The sequence below is a fragment of the Gallus gallus genome, chromosome 4 (assembly GCF_016699485.2).
Source record: "Gallus gallus isolate bGalGal1 chromosome 4, bGalGal1.mat.broiler.GRCg7b, whole genome shotgun sequence".
Classification (NCBI taxonomy): Eukaryota; Metazoa; Chordata; class Aves; order Galliformes; family Phasianidae; genus Gallus; species Gallus gallus.
In genome coordinates this window covers 510,880-535,329 of record NC_052535.1, presented here as the reverse complement: position 1 = coordinate 535,329, position 24,450 = coordinate 510,880, and the positions used below count along the sequence as shown (strand labels likewise).

Genomic DNA, 24,450 nt, shown 5'->3' with positions numbered 1-24,450 from the left:
TAAGCAATGGCCCTATTTACAGTGCCGGGGGCCATTTGGGCACACCCAACAGGAGCACGCTGTAGGCAAGGTGGGCGATGAGCTCGGCGAGCTCTGCACTCAGCACGGGGACTTTACTCCAATTCTCCTCAGGAAAAGCCTCCTCTGTGCCCTTCCCTGCCGGACCTTCCTGTCACTGCTGCTCCCACGGCGCCACGGGAGGAAACCAGACAGCTATTTCCAGGCACAGCAGCAGGGCAGGAGCTGCCTCCTGGGTCTGCAGCCAGGCAGCGTCTGGAGGTGGGAGAGGGGAGCAGGAGCTCGGGCCCCAGAGAGGGGGAGGCAGCCAGCCAGCCCTGGGGGTGCGTTTGTGGGTTTGTGCTCCTCCTCAGCCTGGTCTTCTCCTGGTCCATTTGAGGTACAGCCATATTGTCACTGATATTTCATCATGTATGCCCCAGCTCAGCTGGTAACAAGCAGTATTGGTTCAGAACAAACCCTCCACCTGCTGCCTTTCACATCAGTCCATTTACTCCCCATCTTGCTCCCAGTACTTGGAGAGAAACAAAACAGCTCTCATCCCCCTGCATATAGCACTGCAAAGCCCCTTGTGCCCTCTGGCTTTCCTCCTGGTACCCAGTAGCAGGGCAGAGGCCAGTGCCGGGCAGGGCTCCAACCCACAGACCACCCACAGCAGTGACTTTGCACTCTGCAAAATTCTCCCAAACCAGAACCACCAAACCACACTGCTGAGGTGGGCAACGCAAGCACAGAGTCACCACAAACACACGGAGGTCAGAATTAAACCCCAGAGCAAAGGTGGGACCAGGCAGCACAGAGCTGAGATTCATGGAGCTGTGCTGAGCCCCACAGGGACCCATTCCCCCCATCCTCCTCCCCATCACAACGAGATGGCGGAGGCAGCAGCCTGAGCTCAGGGTTTCCATTTCCTTGAGAAGTTAACAGAGAGAGCAGCCAACAGAACTGCTGAGGAGTCGTTTTAAAGGATGTCACCGTTCTGCAAAGAGACAAAGGAGGTTTTCCTATTTTTTAAATACAGACATCTCTTTGCCGGGAATGTGGAGAATGTCAGAGAATATCATAAAACAGGAAGAAAAAGCTGGCCTCAAGCAACAGTACAGACTCATATGCTGGCCTGACAGTCAAGATGTTGAATCCCAATGGAAGATGAACCTTGTGTCTGCAGTGGGAATTACAGACCTGGCTCACCCAGCTGGTCCTGGCATTGGGGAAGCCAGCTCTGCCAGGCCAGCCCTGCTCCCCCATCCACACACACAGTCCCGCCCCTTTACACACAATGGGAGCCACAGGGACCACTCCTAAAGCCCCACACCTGCTATAAGCAACGGGAAATAATTCTCAGCAATGGTGAAAATTACCCTCTTCTGCAGCTCTGGTCATTAACAGCACTCTGTGGCCATCTGAGGGCTTCAAGCAGGCTTACATCCCTTCCCAGTGATCCCAGTGGTGCTCCGCCTGCAGCAGCTGCACAAAGCGAGGTCAGGAGCAGGGAAAACCTCCCCGGGGTCACAGTGAGCAGAGCCCTGGAGCTGGAAGGCAGCAGGAATCCCAAACTCAACACACCAACAGTTTGCATCAGCAGCATTAGAACACAGAGGCCACTTACTGGCAAGAAGCGCCTTCTGGCAGGAACAGACACGGTTTTTTCCAGCTTCCCATCCCTGTGAAAGCCCCCGTTGAAGGAGGAGTTCCTTCACAGCGAGACCCACTGGGGGCTCCGGCTCCTCACACCATCAGAGCTCAGACTTGGCAGTTTGCTGTTGCTGCCCTACATGCTTCTACAGAGCCCCTTCCCTCAGAAAGCACCCACCCAGACCTGCAGGCTGATGACACTGCAGTAAATCACACAGCTCGCACCTTTCTAAAAATCATCTGTGCCTGTTTTTCTGAGTCCCTGATTTCTGAGTGCTGTATGTCCTCCGAAGGGACTCAGAGCCCAGCGCACAGAAGGGCACAACTTCCCCGTGCCCATCACCGTGCTGCCAGGAGCCATGCACAGCTCCTGCATGGCCAGGATGGGGGCACAGTGGGGCAGGAGAGGAGCAGCCAGTGCAGCCCGAGAGGATCCTGGGGATGGCGGAGCTCAGCACCCTCAGCCCAGCATGGAGCTGGGACTGCAGCCTCCCCACTCCTGGGGCAGGATCTGTGCCAGCAGGGCTTTCTCTGCCAAGGCAAGTTTTCTCAGTTCTCTGTATTTCCTCCTCTACGTAGACAGGATGAAATGCCCACAAACCTCAAACATCAATCATTCCACCTTCTGACCACGCTCCCCTCCACCCTCTGACGGAGCACAGAGATGGAGATGAGGACTCCTGCGTAGCCCGGCTGTGCACCTCAGCACACCCAAAGCAAGCAGGGCCCCACAGCACGGCTCGGGGCGGTGGGAGGGGGCAGCACGGGGCCAGGCGGCCGCGGCAGAGCAGGAAGGAAAAGCGTCAATGCGCAGATCCCTGCCAGAGATTGGTGCTGCTTCCGGCAGCAGCTTCGCAGGGCGTAGTTAATGAGCAAACATCTGTGGCTTCGCATCCCGTAAAGGACATTCACAAAAACCCCCTCCATTCATAAGGAGAAAGAAGAATTTTTTTTAGAAAGGCAAATGAGTGCAGATGGGAGCACAAGGAGTGAGCAGAGGGGCGGCAGCAATGGCACAACAGCCCCACCAGCACCACGGGCGGCCCTCAGCACTCAGCCAACAACACCTGTGGCTGTGCTGGGGATTGGTGGCTCCCATCACCAACATGGGATTTCCAGATCCTTGCCACCGCAGCACACATCACCCATCAGTCGTCCTAGCGGGCAGTGGGGAGCAGACCGGCCTCCCATCTCACTGATACACACAGCTGTCATCTTTGCGGCAGCTGTTTGAGGACCATATCACTATTTTACTTATTTCCTATTTAACCGTCCTGCTGGAAAACCCTTCAGTCAGAGACAACGGTCAGATGGTGGTTTGGCAGATACCCGTCAGGGGCAGCTGCAGTGCGAGCACCCACGAGGCAGAGAGAGCTCTGCAGGTTCTCGGCAGGGAAACAACAGATGCAAGGCACAAACTGGAGATGAGCAGGCAACAGGAGCCCAACGCCAGCCCTTAAAACTCCAACGCCAGCCCTTAAAACTCCAACGCCAGCCCTGGCACCAGCAGGTACTCACCTCCAACCTACAATGGACCTGAGAAGGACATAGTTGCTGTGGGGCCAGGAACAATCCCTGTCACCCCGGACAGCATCACCTGGCCTCACTCACCTCCTCCTCTGGTTCCTTCCTTTTTCACTGCTCGGAGACAAACCTCAGACCAGCAGCTGTCCTTGCACACAGCCCTGGTGTGCAGCCGGAATGTGAACGAACGGAGCGGGTGACAACGTGGTGCTTGTGACCGCTTTGCACAGCTTCCTGTCTCCATTTCAGCAGCTGGCACTGATCACAGGCCCTAAGGTCTGATCCCACTCAAACATATGGAATCCTGCAGGCAGTCCTGCACACGCACTGCATTTGGAGCGGTGCTTGAGCACCAGGTGAGAAATGGCACCAAATCCCATCTTCTAAATGGAAGAATGGACACACACAGGAAAAGCTGACCACCTCCTACCAAAAGCACAGCCCACCCAAGCTGGTACCCACCAGCCCCAGAGCAGCTCATACCTTCCCAACCCACACACAGGGGCAGCCCACAGTGAACCACCCGACATCCCCATGCTGCCCCCCAGCAGCAGTGCTCACAGCTCAGCTCCATCACAGCGCCTCACCGCCGCGGCACCCTGCTGGGGGCTGCCCGCCCCACGGCACCAGCACGGCCCCAACAGCCATAGGCCAGCAGCCAAGGAGAAACAATGAAAACCATTTACAGGGCAGGAAGCTGCATCTGCTGGATGAAACGCTATCTTCAAACAAGACGTGTTTGGATAACTCCAGTTTCATAACTCGCCTCTTCCGATGTTAGGAAATCACAGTAATAAAAAGAAAACAAAATGGGGGAGAAGAAACTTGGCACGGGGAACAATGGGAGAATTGCTCGACCCCAACCTGCTGCATCTCACCCCGGGCAGTTGCAGCTCCTGCTGTAAGCTCTGGAGACTCTGCACAAGAAGAAACATCTGATCAAATATCAGTGGGAAAAGAGTTCAATCTGTTCCGCAAACAGCAGAGCACAATGAGTTTGATGACCCTATGTATTACCTGCCTGCTTCACGTTGGTTTTTAACAAGAGCCAAAGTGACCATGAGGGCAGCAGGAACACAGTTAGACAGAGGCGGCCAACAGCGAGCCCTGGAATTTGGCTCTGGCAGGGATGTGCCCATCGCATGAAGGGTGGCAGCAGGGATGGCAGGTTCTCTGCTCAGCATGGACCTTCCTTGGGCAGGGCAGGACAGCTCCTGCAGTGTTAGCAGGGGCAAACTATGGTGAAGGTAAACCCCTCTGCCTCATAACTGCCTAATGCTAACCAGAAACCTTCACAGGTACCAGAGAGAATAGTGCTTAATTGTACCTTAGTGGGTCCCCGCTGCTCTGCAGCACTGAGGCAGCCATGGAGCAGGTCAACAGCAAGAAGGGAATTCCAAAGGGCCTACAAAGGCACGGTGTGCTGAGGGGACGTGGTACCTACTTGGGCCACGGAAGGTCCAACACAGACCAGGCTCTGCTCTGTTCCACTTCATCTGACCCAGATGTATAACGTGCCCTGGGCACCCCAGAAAGCAGGGCAGCCACTGCAGGGCCCAGCAGGATGGTGACATGAAGGTCTCCTCCTTCCCCCACCTCAAACAATTTGGGAGAAGCAGCCAAAAGCTGAGGTCACCCCGCCAGGTTCTGGCTCCCTCCCCACCCGCCTCCTCTCCGCCCCCTCCCCAGTCCAAATATAAACTTGCTTACAGGAAATGCCTTAAAGAAAAGGCACCTCCCCGAGTCCCGAAGAATGCCCAGAAAATAAACTGTCTCTGGACATGAAGGAAATGGCTTTTTCTTTCTTTTTTTTTTTTTCCTCCTTCTTCTTCTTTTTTTTTTTAAATAATACTGCAAAGCAGATTTAACCCTTTCAGTCCCTGCAGGATCTCAGCCACCACTGCCCCAGGCCAGCAGACAGGCCCCAGGAGCTGTGCTCTGGATGGCTGCATGAGTGCATCCTCTGCAGAGGTGTCCGTGCATCATCAGCAGGGCTTGAGCAAAACCAGTCCCAAATCCACAACCCAGGTGCACACCCCTCCGTCCCCTGAGCACCCACTGAGCCCTGTCCTGGTGTCCCCTTCCCCTTAGGGCCCCCCCAAGAGTTGAGCTGTGCCACCCCATCACCAGCACTTCTGTTCCTGCAGGGTAGGATTCCCACACAGAACCTGGGCTGAGAGCACAGCCATATGAAGGCCAGGTGGTGTGAGCAGGGTTGAGCCACAGGCAGTGCCCACATGGGCCACACAGTGCTGCATTTGTTCCGGTGAAGAGCATAGCACCATGAAGGGGCTCCAGAGGCACAAACACCACTTTCACAACAATGTCCCTGCACAGAATACGAGACAGAGATGTGGAAACCTCACAACCAGAGGCAGCTGTCTCAGAACAGCCATCCCAGCTCTCCCAGAGAGCTGAGCAGGAGAACACAGGCACTCAGCTGCAGTGCTGTTTGGGTGGTGAGGGCACAGAACAGTGCCAGGGCGCTGCTGGGACATGAGGACCAACGCAGTTTGCTGTGCCATGAGGTGACGTCCCTGAGCATTCACAGCCTACAGACCATTCACAGAGGGATGCCCTTTGTTGCCCCTCTTCTAGGGAGGAATTTGAGGCAAAGGCTCCATCAGCAAGGGAGCCAGCCCAAGCGCACAGCCCCTGCACCCCCACAGACAGTGCCACGCAGCTGCAACACCTCCCTGACCATACTCCTTCAGAAGGGGTACTTCACCTCTTTGATGTGCAAAGCTGTTTGATACAATTCAGCTGCTGCAGCAAAACGCCTCAAATATCTGTTGCTTTTCTGGAGCAGCAGCAGTGCTAGGGATGCCCCAACATGTGTGCAGGCACCATGTGTGGGAAAGGAGAGCAGCAGCTCAGCTTCACTTGGCTGCAAAGCACCACATATGTCTGGAGCGCAAGGCAGAGTGTCAGCAGCAGATCCAGCCCACAGGCACAGCTGATGTATGCACCACAGGAACCAATGGGGCCATATAACTGCACAGCAAGAAGTGCTGTCTGCTCCAAAATAGCAGCAAAAGACCAAAATTAGAATAGTTGTAACTAAAGGTAAAAAGATTCAGAGATGGATGTGAGAATGCTGAATGCAACAAGAAGGATGAAATTAGGGCACGCTGGGCTGAAATCAGCCCATAAACCTGGGGCTCAGCCCTGTGTCTGCTGGAGAAAGGCTCTCAGGGATGGGTGGAACCAGAAGGAAGCAGGATTCTGAGGCAGCGCTCCCCTATTTCCCATATGCACGACCTCAGGGGTGCTTCAGCTCATCAGGCTCTTTTTCCAGAAGCCCATTATTTGCAGCTGAGGGAAGATGAATGTTTCCACCTTCTCTCTGTGTTTGAGCTGCTGGCATAGCCCCCAGGGCTCCAGGAACACACTCCTACTACAGCACGCTCCCCTGCTCCCACCACACAGAGCTGTGATGAGGGCTGACACCCCACCAGGGGCCAGGGCATGCACTGCTGAAGGGGAAACAGGGCGGGGGGTCACGCGGAGGGCTGATGGGCAGTGATCTGCCTGGAAGGAGGCTAAAACTCCGAGGTTCTGCTCTTACCCAACAACGCTGATGAAATGAGGTCATGAGCTCTGAGTCACCCCCAGCATCACCATCCCTGCAGTCTTGTGACACGGCCATTGCCACAGCCCCCAGCTGCATTTTCACATGGGAGGATGGAGATGCTGCCCCAAAACTCTTCTGCTGGCCCCTCCTCAGCCAGTGCTGAGCAGAGGCTGCAGCACAGACCCCTCCGTGCACACAGATGGAGCGTAGCAGCAGCACCGCTGTGCTGGGTGCTGGGGAAGCACTTTGCTGCCTTTCCTCGAAGGCATGGGGGGAGCTTCCCTCCTCTGTGCTGCATCAGACAAAGGGGCATTCAGAAGCTGAACTCGTGCCCTTGATGGCAGTTAAAATATTCTTGTGAAACTCATAGGGAAAAAAAGAAAAAAAAAAGTGGGAGAGGGAGAACAGAAACCCCTCCATCTACCTTTGCAAACAAATTGCACTCAGACAGGAACACACCTACAGGTCGGCAGCATCCTCCCTTGATGCCTCTTGCCCAGAAGCACTGCTGGGAGCACTGAGCATGCACACACTGCTGGGAGCACAGGCGCTTTCCCTGAGTGGTGACAGAAGCACTCGGTGAGCACTGAACCACGAGCATCACAGACAGCTGCAGCCGGGTGCGGCACAGCCACAGTAAATGGCTCGAGCGGAGCCCCACACACTGCGGTCACACACCGCCCCTCCCGAGATAAGGGCAGGAAATCCCCGCGTGGCAGCGCTGAGCTCTGCGGCCAACCACGAGCAGGGTCAGAGCCAGCTGCTCTCTGCAGTCGCCTGTCCCTGTGGGTCAGCACCTCCAGGCTCTCCTGTGCTGAGCACAGTGACCGTGCAGTCATACCTTCACAGCAGGATCACCTCCAAACCCCCACTTGGCTGCTGGACCCAACACAAAGACACCCCCTGGGCAGCTCAGCTGCTGCATCCCACATCGAGATGGGGGACCCTCAAGGCTCCAAGGGAGGGAGGACCTCATGCTGCTGTTTGCTCCCCAGGCAGCCGTTAACGTTTGCTCAGCCTGTGACTGGCAGTGGTGACGAGTGCCCTTTTCTGATAAGGATCCCTGCGGGGACTCACAAACAGCCCCACGTGGCGTGGGCAGACAATCATTAACCGGGACGGGTAGTGCCTGGCAACAGAAATCATAGAATCACCAAGGTTGGAAAAGACCCACAGGATAACCCAGTCCAACCATCCACCCATCAGGGGTGAAATGAGGAGGAAGAGCACACAGAGACAGGTGCAAAAGGAAACCAGCAGTACAGTGAGGGCATCACAGGATGCTGGAGAACATGGGAGTGTGGGGCTCAGAGAGTGTGACACAGGCAGCTCTGTGCTGCCCACACACAGTGCGGGAGCCCCAGGACGGGCAGCAGCAGGAGGTGAGTGCATCTAAAGCATTTCCTGCTGGAAATGAGAAAAGAGAAGTCTGATTCTTTAAATTTCTGTTCCCAGCCCCAACAGCTAGGCAGAGTCAGTGCTGTTACTGGAGGTGACTTTCAAAAAGGTTCTCACACAGAAGGATTATTGCAGGAGGTTATTGCAGCTCAATCATTAACCGAGCAGCAGACCCTTCTGGAATGCGGCTGTGCCAGCAGTGCTGTCCGGAGCATGGAGCAGCTCTGTCCCCACTGCCAGTGTCACACGGAGCCACGTAGAGGCACTGTCAGCAGTGTTCCTGTGCTGCCCTGTTCCCAAAGGCCCAGGGCTGCCTTCAGCTGCTTCTCCATCAGGGTCCCTTCGCCACTCCCATCAGACAGGTGGAGGAGACACTTCAGGCTGAATTTTGCATTCACCCTTCTGCAACGTCTGTGCAAAGCCCCCAGCTGCAGCTACTGCTGCGGGACCTGCACACACAGAGTGACACGGGAGGTCCCAGAAGGCATCTCATTACATTGCATCACATCCCATCTCAACACACTGCATCTCAGCCTTGGCCAAAACAGCCATCTCCTGTCAGTCCTGGGCTCTAGCACTCTGTTTTGCCAGATGTGATGGGCAGAGGGACAGCACAGTGTCTCCTTCCCCAGAGATAGAGATGGACCCTGTGTTACCCAGAAGCCCCCGGCTGAGCACAGCCCCTGCAGGGCCCCCCCAGGCTCCCAGCAACTGCAACAGGAGTACTTCCAGCCCTGCAGCCTCACCACACTGCCTACATCTGGAGGATTCCGCTCCCACATCCATCTGAATGCAACTACACACATGGCTGTGGCCCTCTGCTGATGGGCAAACTACCTCACAGCCTTCAAGCAACAAACAGCGTAAAGGAGACTCAATTCTCCCTGGTGGTGACTCACCTTGTTCCACAGAAAGAACTACTTATGCGAAGGGCAGCCTATTTTTCCCTACTCGACTTAAACTGACTTGGAGAACTTTCAGATCTTCTTGAAATTTGCACAAAACCCAAAGGGAAGCACTGCAGTGCCCTCAGTCACCACATTTTGCCCTGTTACAAAAGCACGCTGCTGGCAGCCCGTCCTGTGCCCGCGCTCAGCAGTGGACATTTGAGGCAGTGCAGACCAGGAATGCTGAACAGAAGCACGACGGCACGTATTCGGTTGGTCTTTTATTAGAAAAGCATTTCTCAAAGGACATGTGAGTACGTAAAGGAATGCCCACCCCTCCTCAGAAGCTGCATTTCACACCTGCACTGCACTGGGATGGGATGTTTTGTCACATATGGAAACCACCGATGAGCTGCTGGTAGAAGGACCTGATCTATGTTTTCCCCCAGGTGAGCAGAGGAGGACGGGCTGAGCCGGGCCACTGCTCCCCGCACAGCTCACAGGAGAGGGGCAAACCCAGGCACAAACCCGCAGCGCAGAGCCGCTGCAGGAGCCTTTCAGAGCCGCTTTCAGTTAAAAGGTAAACAGAAAAAAAAGCACATTCGTTGATAAGAGTTCACGTATGCACACGTAAAAGAATGCGAGCTGCTGCCAACAACACCCCTCTCTGACACCTCTAACCGTATCGGGATCTGCACAAGAAAGGGCTTCTGTCCCGAGCACCAGGGAGCACAGAGCACAAAACCAAACACGGGAGGGCTGATATTTGAGTTAGCCGCAAACAAACAGCCGGGCAGCTGGCAGCGCTGGGACAGACCGCTGCCGGTCCACCACACCGCCAGCTCCGCTCCGAGCTGAGCCACCTCCAGCCCCGGCCCCGCACCGCGCTGCGGGACAGCCCCGGGCACCGCCCCGCCGGCACAAACCTGAGGGAGCCGCGGGGTTCTGGGTTTCCTTCAGGCTCTGCTGAGCCGCCGTCGGAGCCGCGCTCCCTGCGGGCAGAACTGCCGAGAGGACGGACGGGGCGGCGGGCGCAGCCCGGCCCCGCGGGCTGACGTGTGCCGGAGCTGCGGCCCGGCGCTGCGGGCGGCCGGGGGCCGAGGGCCGGGGTCCAGGTGTCGGTTGAGGAGCCGCAGCCCCCTCGGCCCCTCCCGGCCGCAGGGCCAATAGCGGCTCGGCAAGGCACGGCCCCCCCGCACGGCCCCGCCCGCTGCTCTCCGTGGGGCCGCGCCCCGCAGCGCCGGGCTCGGGTCACCGCTTTGGGTCCCCCGCGTGCTGTGCGCTGGGACGGGCTGAGGGCTGTCTGCGGGAGGCTGGAGAGTAACGCGGGGATACGAAGTAAAAAGCTGTATTTACTGTGTATCGCCGAGGGAGGGATTTGTTTGGAATGGAAGAAAGATGGGTGGGAGGTCTGGAAGCAGCAGCTGAGAGGAGCAGAGCTAAGATAGGTACGAGGAGGAGAACGCGGACGCTGAGCGCGAGGGCTGATGGAGGACGGAAGGGACAGGAGGGACGGGTGTTTGGTTCCGGGAAGGGGGCAGGGGTGGAAGTTGGCAGCGCGGGGGCACGGCCGGGTAAGGGGTGGGCTCAGAGTTCCGCGGGTCAGAGCCGGGCAGCGGCGCCCGGGCGGCCCCGGGGGAACAGTGACGGTCAGTGGAAAAAACAGTTTGGCTCCGAGGAGGATTTCAAGCATTTTCCACTCATTTCCCCATGCAATCCGGGAAGGGGGGCGGTGGAAAATCAGCGAGGCAGGAACTCTCCCAGAGACACGGAGTTCCAAGCGACGGGGACGGCACTCGACACAGAGCTGCTCACACCGGGACAGCCGCCGGCCGCGACCCGGGCGATCGCTGGGAGGAGCGGAAGATGCGCGCCGCGCCCCCGGAGCGGAGCGATGAATGGGCCGCATTCACAGCCGGCGGTATTTATAGATCCCAGCGCACGGCCGAGGGCCGCCCGCACAACGAGCCCACTGTGCGCGTGCACGCGGTGCGCCCACACCCGGCAAAGGGTCCGCACTGCGCCCGGAGGAGGGAGGGAGCGCCGGGTGACACCGGGCGGGATGCGGGGAGAGGGACTGCCCAGAGTGGTCCTTGGGCTCACCGGGAAAGGATCGGAAGGCGTCCAACAAAGGCCCTTTTAGGCTGCCCGGGGCCGACCCCGCACCCAGCCCGGAGCAGCTGTGCATGCAGCCCTAACCACAGAGCTGCCAAAAGGCATGGCCAGGTAGCAGCCGCTGCTGCCTCCTCAAAGTCTCCCCCTCTGGGCTGGGGGCAGTGGGACAACCAGCCGCACTGTGCACCGGTGCCATAGCTACAGATCAATCCACGTTTTGAAAGATGGATCACGCTGAGAGACAGCCTAAAGACGACCAACCGTTGGCACCCTAAGAGGCCTGCTATACTATTCCACAGTACCCGAGCATGTCGCAGGCCTGCAAACCTTGCTAGGAATCAGTCCGGCAAGCAAAAAGCAGCACATGGGTGTGGTGCTGGCAAGCAGCGATTTAAAATAAAGTACTGAAAAGCCCCAAACTGGGATATCCCTTGCAACGGGAAAACAATGCTTCTATGAGCCCAGCGAACAGCACCCCTCCTGGCGCTGAGCAGCATAGCTCGGCCGGGTGAGAAGGCGGAACAACAAATGAACGGGGAGGGAGAGACGGGAAAAAAGCAGTGAGTCTGTGGGAAACGCATCCTCACTCCCTCTGACCACCCACCATGAGAAGAACACTGCGCATCCACAACAAACACATCCTGCGCAGCCCTGTGCTGCCTTTGTCTGCTCCTCTTTTTCCAACAACCAAAGTAAACAGTGCAGAGGAAAAAAAAATAAAATTCTCCTTCAGGTGTGTAAATAAAAACACCACAGAGGTGGGCAGAGCAGAGTGGCTGCCCTGGGGCAAACTCACAAGCACAGCTCGGGGGATTCTCGCTCTGCTGATGTTTCTTTTGTGCTCCCTAATTTTCCCCCAGCACAGATGGGAGGACAGGAGGGCCCTCTGACGCTGTCACATGAACCAGCTCTGTCCGAGCTAACTGAGGGTCTGTGCTGAGCACAGCCTGCACTGCCACGCCTGGAGCAGTCCCATTTGTTTCTGTCTGACTGCAGAACAGTTGCTCGCTTCTCTTACCCCGCTGCTGTAGGAGCTGCCGCTGCAGCCCCCCAGAGCTCCACCTGTGCCCAGCACAGCCCTGCACAGCAGAAGTGTCCCTGGGCACAGCGCAGCCACCGAAGGCCCACCGCTGGGACTTGTGCCAGCACACAGCAGATGTGTTTGCTCTCCTGGAGAACGCGCAGGTGGGACAGGTGGCCATCAGCACAGGTCACCGCGTGTTACTGTTCAGAGAGGCAGCAGCACGATGGGGCACTGGGCCGTGCACGGTGCTGGGGGGCAGATCAGTGCTGATGGAGATGGAGTCGGAGTCGCACAGTGGGCAGAGCCTCACCAGAGCCAAATTCCCCAACTTGCAGGGGAGGAGGGCGAGAGGGAGGAAAAGAGGAACTCAGAGACATGTGCACAACAGCATCATTCATAGGAGCTGATTCCGCGCAACAAGGGTCCTGTGTCTGGCCCGGAGCTCAAGGCAATTAAAACAGCAGCCACAGATCTCAGAGAAACAGCAGGAATTTATCTGAGGAATCCGGATTATGTGGCCACTGCTGAACCGGAGCAGAGAGCCTTCAGCTCCCACGAGATAAACAAGCTGGTCAGCAAGCAGCACCCGGCTCCAGCACCCACCCACCCACAGAGCCGCCTCCCAGGAAGCAGAGCAGTCACAGGAGCTGCCCCTGGCTGTGCACAGATGGGGTCATCAAGAGGGGGGCTGAACGGGGTCCTCTCACCCCACACAACGCCGGCTCTGCCCTCGCAGCCACGTGCAGAAGTAGCAGAGGTGGGCGCAGTGCTTTGTGAGCAGGTGGCCACCGCAGATGCTCCCTGCACCACATTTGTTCCAGGGGAGGATGCTGACGAGGAAGAAAGCCAAGAATGGCTTATTGTTCCAGAGGTAATGGTGGTGGGTTGCAGAGCTCAGGAAGTGGTTTTCATTCTGGCCCGCTCTCAGGATGCACACACAGGGCTTACCACAGTAAGTGAAAACAGACACAATGCTGATTAACCTAAGAAAGCCCTCCTGGCTCCGGGCACAACTGCAGCCCAGGGCAATTTCCAGGCTGTGGGTCCCCAGAGCAGCCTGCAGGGCAACAGCGCCATGAACGGCTGCCTGCACTGAGTGCCTGCATAGGGCCGGGGTGTCACCGTCCTTGGCAAGTATTAACAAACTCTCAAGCATTAACAAACTCTCGTCCAGTACGTTTATGACAGCTTAACTCTTAGGAAAACTCCATTTCCTCCCTCACCTCCAACAATCAAAGCTGGCCTCGCTGTCACTGCAGAGTAACTCGTATCCACATGGTGTGCTTTGGGCCGTCCCCAAAGAGATCAGCAGCAAAAGGAATGAGTGTCCATTGTAGGCTGGCAGATACGAGATCCATTTCTGCACACTGGGCCAGGAGAAAAGCTACAGCGGTGCCCCTTTCATGTAGCTCAGAACAAACTGCTTTCAAGATTGCTATCCGCAGGCTGTCATCGCCATCATCTTTAAAACCACATCAAACCACTTTTAGCAGTGAAGTTTGAAATGAAAACACATTAAGCAGTTTTAACAGTCTTAATAAAAAGGTCAATGAAAGTATCATTATGACATTATCAAATACAAAATAATCCCCTTTTCTATGAAAAATATGGTGGGATCTTTCTTTAGAGGGAGGGTTTTTTTTAAGCCAGTTTTTTAAATGGAGAACGTGACAAGCTCTGAGCATCCCGTTATGGAGCTGTAATGCCCACGGGGGAGGAACCGCCCCCACCCCCCCGCCCTGGATCCCACTGCAGGATGCTCCCATCCGGGATGCTGGCACAGCTCAGCTGCTCAGGAAGGAGCCGCGGGCACAGAGAAGCAGCAGGTTTGCTTCCCACGGGATGCCGTGCATACAAACACCGCTACGATCATTGCAAATATCCTCAACCTCACCAGCGCTGCGGACGACAGCAGAAAGTTCCCTCTCCGCAGCCGCACCGCGCGTCAGCTGCCCTCACACCCGCGGACACCGAACAAACACCAAACGGGCGCAGTTACGCAGCCGTAGGAGGGCGGCCCGCAGCCCCTCCGCGCACCTTCAGGCCGCGCTCTGCCTCCCCGACCCCCTCCTCACCCCATCCCGCAGCCCCGCCCAGCACGCACCGCCCGCTACGGCCACGAGCGTTCCGCTGCCCCCCCGGGGGGTGAGCCGCCCCGGTAGACCCAACCGAGAGCCCGCGGCGCCCGGAGCAGCCCGGCCCCCGTTGCAGCACCGCCGTCGGCCACCTTCCGTTATCCGTAGGGAAGGAAGGAGGGGGCGCACCGGCGGAGCCGCGCTGCCGTGGGGTTCTCTGCTCCAACCCGAGGTTCCCGCGGACGCGGCAGCGCCGGAGGTTCTGCCGGGGCGGCCCAATCGTGTTCCCCCCCCTCCCCCGCGGCACGGCGGCCCCGTCCCGCACTCACCTGCCCGCCCGCGCCTCCCGCAGCCGCACGGCAACCGCAGCCCCACGGAGCGCCCGGAGCCCGAGCGCGGCAGCTGCGCCCCGGCCCCGTCCCGGCTGCCGCCCATGGGCCGCGCTCGGCGGAACGCCGCTCCTCCCCGCCGGGGATGCCCGCGGCCGGGTGGGGCGCGACAACCGCAGCCGCCCCCGCAGCCCCTCCGGGCGGCTCGGAGCCCCTCGTCTTTCCCGGAGGAGATCCGCCGGCAGCGCGCAGCTCACGCGTTCGCACCAAACCGCCCCGGCGGCGCTGCAGGAAAAGCCCTCGGCCCTCCCCGCCCCCCCCCCGCCCCGCAGCCTCCCGTTCCTACGACGGCGTTTCCTGCCGCGCTCCGCTCCTGCCAGGAGTGGGCACCGACCCGCGGCTGAAGGCGTCCCTGGAACCGGGAGCACCCCGCCGCCTCCGTGCCTCCTCCCCAGGGGATGGGCGGCACTCGCTGGGGCACCGAGAACATCGCATCAGGGTTCAGATCCTCGTCATTAGGAGGAGAAGGAGTTAACCCGACTGGACTGGCCTGCGGACACCTCACACCTTTCCTTTTCCAACTGACCTGCACACTTCGAAAAGAACCGCACCAGCGCTACAGAGCAGCCACACAGGTCCCGCGTGCGCCGCGCGGTGCCTCCCCCCGACAGCACAGCTCCCTCCAGCAGTGCTAATGGACTCCTTCAGACACTGCAACCATTACCTTTCTTTGCGTTCGTAATGCAGCTCACACGTAAAAGATCCTTCCAAAGGAAAACCCCACGCAGCCAAACGTTCCTTCCAGCTTTCTACGCTCTCATTTTAATTTCAGGGAAGCTCAGAACTTCCCTCTCGATCCCTTTCGTCTCAGAGGACGCAGAAACAAACGGCCTTCCTTGCCTGCAGCTTCCTTCCAGCCTGTCCCAATGGCTGCTCGCTGCCACAGGAATTGCTCCTCAGCATGCCAGGCACAGCTGTGCAGCCAGCAGCCCCCCCAGCACAGAGCCAACCCTCTCTATAGCAGCAGCTCTTCCCTCCATCCTTCAGAGAAAAGGACCCGATCCCTGATAGGATCCTGCTGCTCAGAGGGGGAATCTGCATTCTGTTAGCTACAGGAAACAGAAAACTTCCAGACCCTGAAAGGAGAGCCCCAGAAGGGCTGGGGGGAGGCAATGGGGGATGGGGGGCGGCTTCCTGCAGCAGCCGCTGGATTTCAGTTACAGAAGATTTTATGGGCAGGGGGGGAACAGGGACCAGGAACGGCTCTGCTTCACGGTGCCTCTCTGACAAATACTTTCCTCAGGATTATATACTGGAAAAAGCCAGCTGTGGCCAAAGTGCTTTTGATTTTCTTTCAAAGTCCTTTTTCTCATGTTATGTTTCCATGTTGCTCCTCAGGAGTGGCTCCCTGCACACAGCTCTGCCCCTGCCTGCAGCCCGGGGTGGCAGCGGTTGGGTCAGCACCATTCTCATTTCTGCCCTAAGAGCAAAACGGTGACAGGAGAGCAAACAGAAAGGGCCGTGCATTGCTGCAGGTTGAGATAATGCCACAGCCCTTCACCCACACACATCACTGCCAGACGGGCACTGCCAAGGAACCAAACCCCTGTGGGGGCCGCTGGTGTCAGAGGCACTCAGAGGGGAGTGGGCAGTGCATGGGCAGCACTGAAATGTGCCACCACGGCAGTGCAGATGGCATCTGCCAGTGAGGGTCCCAGTGCCAGGGGACGAGTGGGACACGAGCAAACCTCGGCTGTGCCCAGAAGCCCTGTGACAAAGCCCAACCTGCCTCCGGGGGGAAATCAAAGCAATATGGAGAAATACACATCAGAGAGCTCAGCTGCGCAAAAATAACCTCCAGGTTCACAAGGAGGCCAGAGAGGAAGTGCTGGAGATTGTCTCAAGCTGGAGCTCTGCACTGAGCATCTGATGGAAGCAGCACAAACTGCAGTTTGACTCACACTGCCCTGGCAGGGGGGTTCTCGGGGTGCGCTTTGCATTTAGGAAGGGTCTCTCTTCTCAGAGGCACTTTGATGGGTCACAGAGGATCTCACCCTGCACACAGCAGAAACCTGGTGAGGGGTGCATGGGAGTGGAGGCTGCAGTGAATGGAGAAGAGCAGAGGAGCAGTCCCAATGCAGCCCCAAGTGTGACCCATGGGCAAGGGAGAGAGAAGGAGAAACGAAGCCTCTCTTCCATCACATGGCACCAAAAACCAACAGTAATCACATTCGGTTCAGTTTTCTACTTCCTACCACTACCAATCACTGCTGCATTTTCTGCCAGGCAGTGACTTCCCAGTGCCTCACGAGCTCCCAAAATGGGCTGGACAGGCGATGCTGCCCCACGTCCTGCATGTATGGCTGAGCAGCCATGGCCCCGTACTCAGAGCACCAATCTGCTCAGAGGTGGTTCACGAACAACAGGGTCGGGGGGAGGAAGAATAGCTCAGCTGTGACAACACATCAACAAGAGCTAAAATTAGCAGGTTATTCCTGGAGATCCAGATGCTGTGCAAATCCATCCTTAATGTTTCACACAGGGACAAAAGTTCAGCAGAATCCCTCATACTTCTTTTCCATATGATTTCAAGATGCCCACTGGGAGAAGCGCACTTCTGAAATATCTCAGCATCACCACCGCCTGATACAGTTTTTATGATACTTGAGGATGCTGCCCGCTCACTCCTCACCTCCCAGCAACCAGATTGAGGTCACTGCTTGATGACATTTGCAGAGCATGCTCCCAAACCTGCTTTTGGAGAGGTCTGCCGCTGCTACCAATAGGATTTTACACAGAGGATGGAATTTTGGCGTGCAGGGGTTGTGTGCAAGCCTTTCCTTTCTGCTTCATACAGAACAATACGTGGGAAGCGTAGCCAGTGTCGGAAAGGAAGCAGGGAGCAAAGAAGCCAACGGGGATCCGGGCTGCGGGGTCGGTCGGCCGGGCGGGCGCGGTGCCGGCGCGACTCCCATCACATACGTGGATGGGCAACCACGGAACAGCCCCAACCCTCATCCCGCAGCACTGCCAGGAGCTGGGCTCCTCCGGGCACCCACTGCAAAGAGGCCGAAAGCCATCGGTGGAGGCAGTGGGGTCTCCTGAGGGCGCACGTTGACTGCTTCCTTAAGAGACCTCCATTTGCAGAGCACTCCTGGGTACGGATGGCAGCGCGCGCCGCAGCCGCCCGCCCCACCAACCGATCCCGGCAGCGGGACGTAACGGACCACGGCGCAGCTCCAACCCCACCGCGCTGTGCTCTGCGTGGCGCTGCGCTCCGCACATCGCGTCGGTGGGCGCCGCACTCCGCGGCTGAGCGGCGCTGCTCCCAACGCCGCGCGGGGCCCGGCCGGTGCTGCCCCACGCTGGCGGCCTCTGCCGCTCTGAAAACCAGGCGCTGTGGGGAAACGCAGCGCTGTCAGGAGCCGGCAGCGGACGTGGGTCCCTTTTCCTGTCACAGCCCTGCCCAAACCACAGGAAAAGCTGGTGCCCAGAGTAACGTTGTCTCAGCTTACCTGCATCTTTTTTGTCTTCTAGCCGTGTGAAGCACTGCGAAAAGAAAGAAGAAAGGACGTACATCATTTTGTTATCTTCTTCATTTTCACATTCATGGATTCCTATGATTTGTGCTCCTCGAGCAGCTGGGCTCAGTCCCCACACGCAGTGCTCTCGGGGTCACAGGCAGCAGCACGGGGTGGGGACCCCAGGAGGTGACGTGGGGCTCTGTGTCTGACTTGTGCTACAGAGGACAACAAATGCACACGAGATCCAAGCACTGCAGCCACAAGCAGGAGGTGAGCGCAGGGCTCACTGAGGGTACAGCACAGCCATGGCCACGGCCACGGCCACACAAAGGCAGCAGCAGCCCCGGCACAGGTGTGTAATGAGATGGGGCTGCGGGCTCAGCCTCTTCTACACACATCGTAGGGTTTGGGTGAAAAGCATCACCTCGGTGAGCACAGCATGAGTGCTTCCCTGAGACAAATCCCAAAAGAGTGCCTCAGCCACGCGGGCAGGAGCACAGCTGCCACAGCAATCTGCTGTTCTAAGGGCTTCCTCCAGGAGCAGGACAGTGGGAAGGGGCTCTGGTCTGAGCACTGCCATCCCCTGGGATGCTCTACTGGAGGCACAAGGAACAGATGGAACAGAGGGAGAGATCCCAGGACATTCGGACCTGCCTGGGGTGGATGATTGCAGTGTTTGGGTGGTGTGGGGTCACCAGAACCTCTCTTTTGCCCCCAGGAAGTGATGCCCATGGAGGCGGTGAGAGTAACGGAGCGGTGTCACTGCTGGAAGGAAAGGAGGGGAGGGGACAAAAGCCCCGTCCTCAGGAGACTCCATCATGCCCTCCCGTCCCCTCTGTGCTGCCCTCAGCACCTTCTGTCCCCCAGCAAACTTTCCACATAGCCACAGCTCCACCTCACTCAACCCCAAAGCTTTAATCCCACTGACAGCCCTGCATCTTTCTGCCGTTTCCAGATATCCTTCTGCTCTCCATAGCGGGTAGCTGAGCATCACAGACACAGGGAGGGAAAAAGGAAAGAATAAAAAGAGAAGGCTGAAGCAGAGCCCTAAGCCTGCACGAGGCCATCAGCAATGTTCTTAGTGCAACGGGAACAAGGAACAGCCACATCCTCCATCACATCCTCCCAGCTCTGCTAAGCCCAGCACTGAAGGGCAGCACCGCTCTGCTTAACCCTATTTTGGCAGCTTTCCTGTCTCCCCATGGCCAGGAGCTGGGAGGGAACCTCAGCCCCATCCCCCAGGGCTGATCCACATGGGGCAGAGCACAGCCCTCCAGCACAGAGCGCAGCCACCATACATCAGACAGCGCTGGAGCCTCATCTGCCTGTGTGCCCCTGCATGGAGATGCCCGTGGTGGGGGTGAAGCAAGGACATGGGGAGACGAGCAGCTGGGCTGGGCAGTGAGGACAGGCCCTGTGCAGGGCCCTGCCGGCAGCACCCACCAGCAGTGGGAGTGCGGTTCTGGTGCTCTCAGCTCACAGGACAGAGCCCTCAGTGCTGAGTTCACAGGGATGCAGAGGGTTAAGGGCCCTGCTGAGCTCTCTGGAGACAGCGAGGACAAGATAGCTAGTAATGCTACTAATGAATTTCACAAATGTCATTTTTAGACTCAACAGACTCAACTATTTTGAGCTTTGCATTGGAAGCCCCAGGGAAGAGCGCATTCCACAGGCGCTCAGCACGCAGACCCACGCCTGTCACAGCCCCGTGTGCAGCGCTGGCTGCAGAGCAACTGCAGTTCTTCTTGAAGGCTGACGGTCCCCAACCCCCCCCACCAACACCTCCAAACCTGCCCAGCAATGCAATGACCCCACCACAACCAACGGGGTGGCTTTGAGAGGTACACGCCAAACCCAAATGAAAAATACCTGATGCCAAGAGAACAACTGCTGCAGGAAATTAAAAACCCCATGGCCTGCAGTCTGCACCGCTCCTCCATCTCCGCAGCCACCTCCACTGGGTGGTACGGCCGGGGCTGACCCAGAGCTGCTGCCTGGTGTGACCCAGGGCTCCAGGTGTCATTGCTGCAGCACGGACATTCACAGCATGCATGGGGCCAAGGAGGGTCTCTGGCTGTGGGTGCTCAGGTAGTGAGAAGGGAGAGATTTGGGCTGTTATCAGAAATAACCGGGAAGCAGCTGCCTACCAAAAGCGTGGCAATGCCTGCCCAGGACAGCAGAGGCACCACTTGTTGCTGCCAGTGATTTGCAAAGGACGTGTGTGGAAAGCAGCGCGGCTCCCAGGCCCTCTGCTGCCACGTCCTGCCCGGATCAGAGCCGGGACGGGTGGCAGTCATCCCAGCCCCGACAGAACGCAGATATACGCACACGTTCACGCATTCCTGCACACGCACACAGCGCCCATCAGCTCAGCACCTTCCCTGCAGGCATGGACGCGGTGTCCCCCGCAGCACGCGCTGAGCGCCGTGCGGCTCCAGCCCCGCAGAAAGGAATCCAGCAGGGTGTGGGGACGCGCTTTAAACGCGCAGCTCCTTACCTTGGCTCTCCTGAAGCACGCCCAGAAGAAATCCAGCAGCGGCATTGTGGGCAGCGGGCACAGCGCGGGCACTACATGGTGGGGCTGCCCGCGGGCGCGGGGTGAGCCCGGCTCAGCGCACCCATGGGCGCCGCAGGCAGTGCTGGGCAGCGGCGGCGGAGGGAGGGCCGGCAGCGAGCCCTGCCCGCGGGGCGGGACGCGGATTCAAAGGCTGCACCGTTACGCAGTTGGTCGGGAACGGGCTTGGATTGCAGTTGGAATTCCCTGAAGATTGCGCGTTTTAAAAAGCGGCAGGCTTTCCTTCCTGCCTCCTCAGCACAGCGTTCCCATTCCCAGGCAGCTGGAAAGAGCGAAGGAAAAGAGAGACCCGCGGGGCAAAGGGAACAGGAGCTCAGTGTCAAAGGCGCACGGAGGGCGCTGGAAACCCAAGCCCAGATGGTTTGCATTTCCCTCCGGCCCCACTCCAGCTCAGCAGCGGTCACAGAGGGCTCCCGGCGCTCCCAGGCACTGCTCAGAGCCGCGGCCCCAGGTGCCCCTCAGACCCACACAGCCCTGCGTAGCGACGCCCATAGGGAGAAACGTGAGGGAAAGAGTCACCAGTCCCAGCCCAGCATTTACTGCGCCTCCATTCACAGCTCCTTATCTTCCCCCTGCAAACATTTCTGCAAACGTAGCATTTGTTTGCAAGAAAGCCCATAATAAAAGGAAGTGCCACAAACCTCCGTGCAGGCGGTGGGTGTCGGATATGCAGCCCCCGGGCTGGAATTAGGCTGCTTCTCTGCACTTCAGAAATAAAACACCAAATAGCGATTTAGGAGAGCCTTTCAGAACAAGCAGTGACAGCAGGGCCAGGACACGCAGTCGCTCTCTGTGTGCTGGGAGCGCTGCACAGCCCCGGGCTCTGGCAGCCCCACGTGCCGGTGGGGGTCCGCCCCCCCAGCGCTGTTTATAGCAGACCCAGCAGGTGCTGCGGGCAGCTGAGCCCTCACCAAGCGTCAGCCGGGCCGGCGGGTGCCCGTGAGCTGCTGGTGGGGGGCACTTGGCTGGGTGCTCTGACCCCGAGCTGCCCTGGACTCAGTGCAGACATCCACTCGCTTCCTCCTCACCCCGTGCTGAGTGCAAAGACAGTTAGTGGAGGGAAGGTTCCTGGTGAACACTCCGGGCTCCACTCCGTTTGGTTTCTGCTCAGGTGTGTCATTCTGACCCTCCAAAAAAAAAAAAAAAAAAAAAAAAAAAAAAAAAAAAAAAGTAAAATGTTCTGTGACAGCCACACAGCTTCACATCACAGCTGGGTGAGCCACCAGAACCGCTCCATCAGGGCTGTGCACAGCCGCACCTCACCTCGCACAGCGCTCTGCTGCTGGAAGTCCTTTTCCCACTTCCCCCACACAAAAAAAGCAGCACAAGCAGAATGCTGCCTGCCTCCTTCCTGGGGCCTGGCAGACAAACCGCAGGGGCTGCTGCATACTTGTGCTGCTCCTTTCGATCCACTCATCCCAAAAGCATCCAAGCAATGTTCAATCTGGGACCCTCCTGCATCGCAGCAAGGCGTCATCCTTGGTCAGCATGGGCTGTGAGCTCCGGATCCACTGCACACTGCCTGAGAAAGGCACCTAATGCTTTCCAATGCAGAGCAGTGCTGCCACATGGGCTGCAGCGGCACTTTGACCTCTTCCCAACATTTCTCATGTACCTGCTCCATGGGTACCCTCATACTTTGGGAAAAGCAAATGCAATTTCTATTATCCCCCTATGAACCTCTATCACTTTAAGCCATACAGAAGCAGGCCTATGCCATGCCTCCCATCCCATCAGTGAGTAGTTATTGTCACTGCTTTGCTCAGGAGCCTTCTGGCAATGCTCTAAACAGGTGCAGGTTGGCAGCTCCCAGCAGCGCTCAATGGCAGCAGGAGCTCCTTTTGCTGCTCATGGGGCATCAGGAGGTGTGAGTGGGATGCAAGCAGCTGGGAAGTCATTGCCATGCAGTGATTTTCCACTTTCTGCTACATGCAGGCGTTTTTCAGAGTTCAGGAGGAGAGCAGCCACTCTCAGAGCAGGCATTTGCCCTGTTAGCATAGTGGGAAGAGTAGCTCTTTTATTTTAACGATGCTGAATTGATAGGCAGTTGCTGGAGGGCTGCAGAGGATGTGCCAGGCAGGGGATGTGGTGCTGCCCACAGCATCTCCAGCTGCAGAGCAATGCCTGCACCAGCTAGCAGCAGCTTCACCCCCGTGCCAGGCCCTGCTGCCCCTGTGGCACTGTGCTGGGGATGGGGCTGCCCCAAATCAAAAGCCCAACTGTGCAATGATGAGCAATGCAGAACAGTATGGGAGCCATTATACGTGGGCACATCCAGCCCGGCTTACAAATGACATCCAACACAACAGCCCTGTGGTAGACACACACAGACAAAAGCACTGTTTGGTGATGGTGAGCTTGATGAAGGCGAGTTATTTTCAGCAGGGCGGCTGCTGCTTCTACTTTAAGAAAGGCTGGGTGAGCTATTAATACAGCACAAGGGCGCGTGCTGCAACCAGAATGAGAGGGAATGCCCTTCGCCTGCAGTTCAGGTTCCATGGCTGGCTGTACCCAGCAGCTCATGGCTCAGCCCCCAGCATGGCTGGGCTGCCAGTGGATACAGCCACAGCCAGCAGGGCACCCAGCCCTGCGCCAGGCTGAGCACCGAGCATCGCCCTACTGCTCTCAGGATGCCCAGAGCTCCCTGGGGCTGTGCGCTTCTGGTGAAGAGGACACCTGTGATTGCTGAATACCTTGGCTGATGCTTACAGATACTCAGTTCAGCATATATACAAAAGCCAAATAAACTTTCAGAGGACTGATCGTCACAGAGTCGCAAAGCTCCCAGTTCCGCTGAATTGCAGATGACATGGCTGGAAGACCTCTCAGTGGTGTTGGTGTGACAATGCATCATCCGGGCCATTCTCCTGCCTCATTTCATCAGAAACAGAGCAGAAATGGGCCAGGAACCATTCAGGTTGCAGCAGATCCTGGCAGGAGAAGCACCCACAATGCACACGGGCAGCACTTGTACATGGAGAAAGTATCATCAGCAGAACACTGACCAGCAAGTACCTCTTCCTAACAGGAATCATAGCATGGCTTGGTTTGGAAGGGACCTCAAGGATCATCAAGCTCCAACCCCCCGCTGCAGGCAGGAATGCCACTGCGCTGCTGTGACATTAACCTTCCTGCAAGCAGAGCAGTGCCTGCCCAGCCCGAGGTGCTGCTGGGGTGGTGATTAGCAGCGGAAGCAGGCTGAAAATGTGCACAGCAAACACAAAGCAGCAGCCACAGCCTGTGCTGCTCCCGGCCAGGCTGCACCGCCTGCACTCCGTGCTCTGCCTACACCCCCCAGCACTAAAAGAAACCCAGCAGATAACTGAGAACATAGCAGGAACAGTGACACGTTTGTCTTTGGGGCCCTCCTGGCTCCATGCCACAAAGTAAGCAAGCTTTGCCTCACCCACATGTAGCACATGGCCGCGGTGGCAGCTGCTGGCTGAGAGGAGCCCTGCTGTACTTCTGGCCCAGTTTGGGATCATGCAGACAGCTGAGAAATGCCTGCCAGGTGCAACAGCCTTCCATGTTCAGCCCTTCCCCTTCGGCCCCATGCAATGGGTTCACACTACAGTGACAGTGGGCCCTGGAGGCTCCCACATGTGTCCCCAGCACCTGTGGTCATGTGGGGACCATGGTACTCATGGCTGTGCCCATGGTTGCACAGCACGGCCATGCCCCACACTGTGCCAAGGGCTGGGTGCTGCACTGCGGGAATGCTACTGCTCCTCCCCAGGCCCTTTCTGAGCCACTGATGGCACAGGCAGGGCAG

General features: G+C 57.8%; 1 protein-coding gene and 1 long non-coding RNA gene across 6 annotated transcripts in view; one reads left to right on the top strand and one right to left on the bottom strand.

The window, feature by feature from the left end:
* Positions 1–20,757, bottom strand: part of STARD8 (StAR related lipid transfer domain containing 8) — a 42,216-nt gene extending 21,459 nt beyond the window's left edge. The window contains exons 1-2 of one of the 5 annotated variants that reach the window (XM_040699969.2): positions 20,601–20,757; positions 18,095–18,128 (exon numbers count right to left, since the gene is read on the bottom strand). In XM_040699969.2, coding sequence (XP_040555903.1) covers positions 18,095–18,128; positions 20,601–20,645 — 79 coding nt within the window. In that variant the 5' untranslated portion in view covers positions 20,646–20,757. The other 4 variants (XM_046940744.1, XM_040699968.2, XM_040699973.2 and 1 more) reach the window with 4 other exon arrangements.
* On the top strand, positions 17,750–19,161 carry LOC121110541. Its single transcript, XR_005859726.2, has 2 exons — positions 17,750–18,373; positions 18,822–19,161. It is a non-coding gene; the product is annotated as an uncharacterized LOC121110541 (long non-coding RNA).
* Positions 20,758–24,450: the final 3,693 nt, after the last annotated feature.